We start from the raw sequence: 8,005 nt of genomic DNA, 5'->3' as shown, positions 1-8,005 counted from the left end.
AATCGCCATGCCGATCACTCATCTGTTGCTGTCTGTTTACATTGTCACCTTCCTGATTGGGGTACCTGCCAACATCCTGGCATTATGCACCTTTTGCCAAAAGGTGCGCTGCAAACCTGCCCCCATCGACATCCTGCTACTCAACCTGACCATCTCCGACCTCATCTTCCTCACTTTCCTGCCCTTCAAGATAAAGGAGGCTGTTGATGACATGAACTGGAACCTCCCCTTCTTCCTGTGTCCAGTCACTGGTTTCCTGTTCTACTCCACCATCTACAACAGCACCCTCCTCCTGACCGCGGTGAGTGTGGAGCGCTACGTTGGTGTGGCCTTCCCTATCAGGTACGCCTTGTGTCACAGGCCGCGCTATGCTGTGGTGGCCAGCATCATATGTTGGGTGGTGTCATCACTGAACCTCAGCATCGTGTACATTGTGCCCTGCTCCCACTGGATATACGGCAATGGGACCACTATGGACGATTCCCCAACAAAGTGCTACCTGAACTTCACCCAAGAACAGCTCAGCATCCTTCTCCCAGTGCGTCTGGAGCTATTCCTGGTCCTCTTCTGCGTCCCTTTCCTGGTCTGCACCTTCTGCTATGTCAACTTCATCCGTATCCTGTCTCGGCTGCCCAACATCGGGCGGCGGCGGCGCCTGCGGGCCATCGGGCTGGCACTGGGCACCCTGTTAGTGTTTGCCCTCTGCTTTGGGCCCTATAACGTATCCCATGTGGTGGGGTTCATCCGGAAAGACAGCGAAAGTTGGAGGGATGTAGCATTGCTCTCCAGTACCCTCAACGCCTGCCTGGACCCCATCATCTTCTACTTCTCCTCTGTGGCTGTCAGGAGCATGCTCAGTCACTGCTTCAGGAGCTTAATGGCTAAACTGCACATTTTAAAGTGTGAGAGGGGTCAAGACTGATAGGGGTCAGCCTTCAAGACTGATAAATACAGATAAATATGCCCCCCTTGAGTGTTTACGTTCCAATTAGTCATGTATAAATGTTTACGTATGTTCAGTGCAATGATGTATTCTGTATATTATATGTATTAGATGTATTCTGTTAAGTTATGTAACTGTTGGCAAAGATAATAAGGTCCTACCTATGATCAATTACGTTCCCTAAAGATGTACCACAATTATAGTATAACCATTACCCACACCTCCACAAACCACTGTATGTACAGATCGATTATATTTAATTTGAAAAAATCATGAATAAATCGATCACCCTTATTACTGAAATTGTTTATATTACAGTACATGTGCTCTAACCAGTAGGTTACATCCAATATAAAAATATACTTGTTTTATGGGGCTTGGAAGAAATAGAGTAGAACCAGAAGCTGTAAGAGCACAGAGGTGGGTGTGAAAGCAGGATGTGCAAACATGGGGAGATTATACAGCGCTGTGTCACAGCGTACCGGGCTCCTCTTTCCGGTGCTAGGAACTGTAAACAATAGACAACCTCTCTCCTTTGTGCCAGTCTAGATAAATACAGATAACTGCTCTTTATAGTGTCCCGTGAACTAGGTATGTTGGTTATTAGTTTACCAATTGTACACTCACATTATATATACAATGGGATTGAATTCAGAGGGAAAGAAATGAGTGCCTTGTTTGACACAGCAGATTGGCAATTAGGGCTGACCCCATTTAGTCGACTGGTCGGTTGTTTGGTCGATAGGCTGTTGGTCGACAGAGATGTTTTTTGTTGAGCAGTCGCAAATTGTTTTGTTTTTTATGCCACACGAGACACCCGGCTGATTCGTGCCTGTCTCAGTGGACTAATCCATTGCGGAGGCCGCGGGTATGGCACAGTCCATCACTCTAAGACATATATGTGCTACAGTGGAGGCTGGTGGGAGGAGCTATAGGAGGACAGGCTCATTGTAGTGGCTGGAATAGAAAAACTGGAATGGAGTCAAACATGTGGTTTCCATATGTTTGATACCATTCCATTAATTCCATTCCAGCCATTAGAATGAGCATGACCTCCTATAGGTCCTCCCACCAGCCTCCACTGATGTGCTACTGAAATTGTATATGGTTATATTATGTAAGAACAATGGTGCAACACTAATCATTTTTATTTTATTTGATAACAATGTTTTTTCCCGATTGTATGGTTTATTACTATTAACGTATAATGCCAAACCTCTCCTTTAATTTATCTGTGTATCCGCAAATGAGCCTAATTCTAGCCTTAGACTGTCATGAGCACTCTCTCTCCCTGGTAGCAACATTAATTGCATTCAATTATCTTCCACTCTGCTCACCTCCCTCTCTCTACTCAGCCTAACTAGCTCCACCTGCCCTGCTCTGCTCTTGTTACCTGGCCAGCTGCACTGCATTTCCCACTCACCATCCTCACCTTGCCTCACTCTGTTCTAATTACTCTGCCAGCTGAACTGCATTTCCCCACTACCTCTCCCAGTATATCAAGCCCTGGTTTTCAGCCAAGCCCTGTCAGATCGTCTTCAAACCCGGACCAGTAACCTGCCTGTCTGCGCTCTGACTCCTGTTTGTGATACCGATCCTTTCTTGACTGCCTCCTTGTTCTACTGCCCCGTCTATCCCAACCTGCCTTCTGGACCTCGACTACTCTCCGATCTTCAGCCCCTCCGGTAACTCGTTTCTGCCTTCTGTCTCTCACCACGATATTTGCCCAGCCCTGATCTGTACTTCTGCCTGCCATTCATATTGCTGTTGTGTGTGTGTTCCCCAGGTCTCCGACCACCAGATGAGCGTGCCCAGACGTTTCACCACCCTCAGCCCGATACGCCGCTCCATCACTGGGGAACACACACACTAAGCACTTGGACTGGACACCCCCGGACATTTGGTGACCCCCGGAGCACAGGTACCCACAGGAGGACCCTGAAAGACCCCTGACACCCCTGGGACTCCTCTTCCCGCCTGTAACCTTGAATAAAGAACTCTGAATTTGAACTTGCGCTCTTGGGTCCTCTTCTGTACGTGACAGAACGATCTGACCATCATGGACCCAGCGCACTCCCTGACCACGATGGAGGAAGAGCCAGAGAGGACTGCCCTACAGCGACTGGAACGCTCTGAGGGAGACATAAATCGGATGGCTGGCGACATCGCTTCCCTTCTCCAGCTATTCAACCAGCAGCAACAACAGTTCCAACTGCAGCAACAACAGCTAGCCCAAGCCCTGCAACTACTCTCAAGCCCGGCTACTCCACCTGCACCCCCCCCTGGTCCTTTTGTTCCTGTACCACCGATACTCCTTCATCCCTCCGCTGGAGGTCCCAATGCTGCAGGCCCGGCAGTGCTGCCACCAGATCCCCACGCTCCTGAACCAAGGATTGGGAACCCGAAACGTTTTGATGGCAACCAGAAGCAAGTAAGACCATTCTTGAGCAGCTGCCGAATCCAGTTTGCACTACAGCCCAGGACTTTCTCAACAGAGGGAGCCAAGGTGGGGTATGTCATCACACATCTCACCGGTCGAGCTCGGTTGTGGGGAACGGCGGAATTCGACCGGCAAACCCCAGCCTGTGCCTCCTTCAGTGCCTTTGAGGAGGAGATGTTAAAGGTCTTTGACCTAGGCTCGCCAACAGCCGAAAGCGTCACAAGCTCTGCTCACCATCCGTCAGGGCAATCGGACAGTGGCAGACTTCTCCATTGACTTTCGTACCCTGGCCAGTCAAAGCTCGTTTAACCCAGAGGCACTGGTGCAAGCCTTCCTCCATAGCCTGGCGGACTATATCAAGGACGAGCTTGTTTCCCATGACCCGCCCTCAACGCTTGATGCCGCCATTGACCTTGCCGTTCGCATTGACCGCCGTATACAGACCCGGGAGGAGGGAGAAGGGCCGTCTCAGTCAACCTGCCATCCGTACTCGGGTCGATACCGCTTCTGTCCAGCCCCTGCCTGTCAAGTCCCATAGCCAACTCAATCAGCCTGAGCCCATGGAGATTGGCCGTGCCTCTCTGACTCCCGAGGAGCGTCGGCGCCGTCTAAGCTCCAACCTTTGCCTCTACTGTGGTGGCGAGAATCACCGTGTCGCTACTTGTCCGGCAAAAGCCGCAGCTCACCAGGTGTAGGGGAGATCCGGGTGAGCTCAACAAGCCTTCAGTCTCCCTCCATCCGAAAGACCCTGCTTCATCTCCGCCTTCAGCTTTCTGACAAGACTCATACATTGGCCGCCCTTGTGGATTCCGGGAGCCGAAGCAAACATCATGGACCCTGAGCTTGCACAGCAACTGGGCGTGAACCATCATCAACTGACACAACCCATTCCTGCACGAGCCCTGGATGGGCATCATCTTGGCACTGTCACTCATATCTCCGCCCCTGTGACAATCCTGCTGTCAGAAACCACCAGGAGTCCATCCAGTTTCACCTCCTACACTCACCTGGCCAACCACTCATTCTTGGATACCCGTGGCTCCGTCAGCACAACCCCCACATCGACTGGGAGACAGGAACAGTCCGTGAGTGGGGAAGGAGTTGTCACCAGACCTGTTTAAGGGGGGCCACCCTGCCCGTTCACCGGGAAGGATCTAGCGCTACCTCCGACATATCCAATGTTCCGGCCTGTTACCACAGCCTGAAAGAGGTGTTCAACAAATCCAAGGCGACATCTCTACCCCCACACAGACCCTATGACTGCGCGATTGATCTCCTGCCTGGCACAGCACCTCCCAAGGGTCGTCTGTATTCACTGTCAGCCCCGGAAAGAAAGGCCATGGAGGACTACATTAATGACTCTCTTGCCTCCGGGATAATTAGGACCGTCGTCTTCCCCCCGCAGGAGCCGGGATTCTTCTTTGTCGGCAAGAAGGACGGTTCTCTTCGTCCATGCATAGATTACCGGGGTCTGAACGACATCACGGTTAAGAATCGCTACCCACTGCCCTTACTTTCGTCTGCCTTCGAACTGCTGCAGGGAGCCACTGTATTCACTAAGCTGGACCTTCGCAATGCCTACCATCTGGTGCGGATGAGGGAGGGAGACGAATGGAAGACAGCGTTCAACACACCAACCGGCCACTATGAATATCTCGTCATGCCCTTCGGCCTCACCAATGCCCCAGCAGTTTTTCAAGCCCTAGTGAATGATATCCTCAGGGACATGCTAAATACGTTCGTATTTGTGTACCTTGACGATATTTTAATATTCTCAAAGACTCTGTCAGAACACACGCACCACGTCCGGTTGGTCCTGCGCCGCCTGCTGGAGAACTCTCTTTTCGTGAAGGCAGAGAAGTGCGAGTTCCATGCCAAGACCGTTTCATTCCTGGGGTATGTGGTGACCGAGGGCAGCATTCAGATGGATCTCACGAAGGTGTCGGCTGTCACTTCCTGGCCAGTTCCTGAGTCTCGGAAGAAGTTGCAACAGTTCCTGGGCTTTGCCAACTTTTATAGGAGATTCATCAGAAACTATAGCACAGTGGCTGCACCCCTCACGGCGCTAACCAGCACTAAACAACCGTACCAATGGACATCAGCTGCTGATAAGGCCTTCAATATCCTCAAGACATGTTTCACTTCTGCTCCCATCCTCCAGATGCCAGATGCAGCAAGGCAGTTTGTGGTGGAGGTAGATGCTTCGGACGTGGGAGTGGGTGCAGTGCTTTCTCAAAGAGCAGCTGAGGATGGCAAGATGCACCCCTGTGCCTTCTACTCCCGTCGGCTAACCCCCTGCCGAATGCAACTACGACATTGGGAACCGCGAGCTGTTGGCTGTCAAGCTCGCCCTTGAAGAATGGCGGCACTGGTTAGAGGGGTCAAAGGAACCATTCAGTAGTGTGGACAGACCACAAGAACCTGGAGTATATCCAAACAGCCAGGAGGCTGAACTCCCGTCAACAGCGGTGGTCTCTGTTCTTTACGCGCTTCAATTTCACGCTCTCCTACCGCCCGGGATCTCGCAACATCAAACCTGATGCTCTTTCCCGGATGTTTCAGAAGGACGAGACCACCGCCATGACAGCTCCCATTCTTCCCAGCCACTTGGTCGTAGCGGCCCTCACCTGGGAGATCGAGAAGCAGGTCATGGAGGCTCTTCGGGACCAGCCAGGTCCAAGCACCAGCGCCCCCAACCGTCTGTTTGTTCCAGCAAATCTCAGGTCACCTGTGATTCAGTGGGGGGCACGAATCCCGTCTGGCCTGTCATCCCGGCATCACTCGCACCCTTCATCTGGTCCGCCAGCGGTTCTGGTGGCGGGGGATGAGACGGGATGTCCGAGAATTCATCCGAGCTTGTCCCACTTGTAACCGAAACAAGACTCCCAACCAGCCTCCTGCTGGGTTGCTGCAACCCTCTACTCATACCCAAGAGGCCCTGGTCCCACGTTTCACTGGACTTTGTTACGGGCCTTCCGCCCTCTGACGGACACACAGTCATCCTTACCATTGTTGACCGCTTTAGTAAGATGACCCACTTCGTGCCCCCTTCCCAAACTACCCTCTGCTAAAGAGACCTCCCAGGTGGTCCTGGAACATGTGTTTCGTATCCATGGCCTACCCCAGGATATAGTGTCAGACCGGGGCCCGCAATTCTCAGCAACCTTTTTGGAAGGAGTTCTGTCATCTCCTTGGGGCCACCGCCAGCCTATCGTCTGGATTCCACCCGCAGTCAAACGGCCAGACTGAACGCATGAACCAGGAGCTGGAGAAGGCACTGAGGTGTGTGGCTTCCCAAAATCCCCGGGCCTGGGCTCAACACCTGCTCTGGGTGGAATATGCCCATAATTCACTCACCAGTTCCTCCACCGGGCTCTCCCCCCTTTCAGTGTGTCTACGGGTATCAACCTCCACTGTTTGCCAGCCAGGAGGCGGATGCCACCTGTCCGTCTGCTCTTGCGTATGCCCGCCGCTGCCGCCGCACTTGGGCCCAGGCTCGCACTGTGCTCCTGAAGTCTGGAACCAGCTACGCCGTCGGGGTGCCAACCGACGGAGGACCCCAGCACCTACTTACCGGGTTGGTCAGAAGGTCTGGCTGTCTGCCCGGGATCTGCCGCTGCGGGTTTGTATCACGAAAGCTGGCCCCCTCGCTTCATTGGTCCTTTTCCTGTGCAGAAAGTCATCAGTCCAACGCGGTCCGACTTCAGTTGCCCGCTTCCATGCGGGTCCACCCCCACCTTCCACGTCTCCAAGGTCAAGCCGGGTCCATGAAAGTCCCCTGGTCCCTGCAGCTCCGGCGCCACCTCCTCCGCGCCTCGTAGATGGCGGTCCTGTCTTCACCGTCCGGCGGCTGCTCCGCTCTAGGCGAAGGGGTAGGGGTCTCCCAGTACCTCGTTGATTGGGAGGGATATGGTCCAGAGGAGAGGACCTGGATCCCGGCCAGGAGGATAGTGGACCGGACCCTTATCACTGACTTCCACCGACTACATCCTGATCAGCCTGCAATCCGTAGGGGCCGTCCAAGAGGGGTTCCTAGCCGTCCGGCCCGCCCTGCTCCTGTCTCAGTGCCTGTCCTGTCTCCCGACCGTGACCCTCCAGCTCCTTCTGAGGATGAGGAGATTCACTCGGACCGCTCGGAGGAGTTCTGACCCGCCGCCTGCTCCCTCCACCCTCCCGGCATGATGTTGTTCTTGGGACTTCTGGGGCCGTCCCTTGGAGGGGGTCCTGTCATGAGCACTCTCTCTCCCTGGTAGCAACATTAATTGCATTCAATTATCTTCCACTCTGCTCACCTCCCTCTCTCTACTCAGCCTAACTAGCTCCACCTGCCCTGCTCTGCTCTTGTTACCTGGCCAGCTGCACTGCATTTCCCACTCACCATCCTCACCTTGCCTCACTCTGTTCTAATTACTCTGCCAGCTGAACTGCATTTCCCCACTACCTCTCCCAGTATATCAAGCCCTGGTTTTCAGCCAAGCCCTGTCAGATCGTCTTCAAACCCGGACCAGTAACCTGCCTGTCTGCGCTCTGACTCCTGTTTGTGATACCGATCCTTTCTTGACTGCCTCCTTGTTCTACTGCCCCGTCTATCCCAACCTGCCTTCTGGACCTCGACTACTCTC

At 53.3% G+C, this 8,005-nt stretch overlaps 1 protein-coding gene across 1 annotated transcript; it reads left to right on the top strand.

Annotated features, from left to right (window-relative positions):
- Positions 1 to 7: 7 nt before the first annotated feature.
- Positions 8 to 922, top strand: LOC121585733 (free fatty acid receptor 3-like). The gene has a single exon (XM_041902048.1). The coding sequence runs from the start codon at positions 8 to 10 to the stop codon at positions 920 to 922; it is 915 nt and encodes a 304-aa protein (XP_041757982.1).
- The last annotated feature ends 7,083 nt before the right edge of the window (positions 923 to 8,005 follow it).

The sequence above is a fragment of the Coregonus clupeaformis genome, chromosome 17, assembly GCF_020615455.1.
Source record: "Coregonus clupeaformis isolate EN_2021a chromosome 17, ASM2061545v1, whole genome shotgun sequence".
NCBI classification, from domain to species: domain Eukaryota; kingdom Metazoa; phylum Chordata; class Actinopteri; order Salmoniformes; family Salmonidae; genus Coregonus; species Coregonus clupeaformis.
Note: the sequence above shows the minus strand (reverse complement) of the source record. Positions and strands in the feature narration are given on the sequence as shown.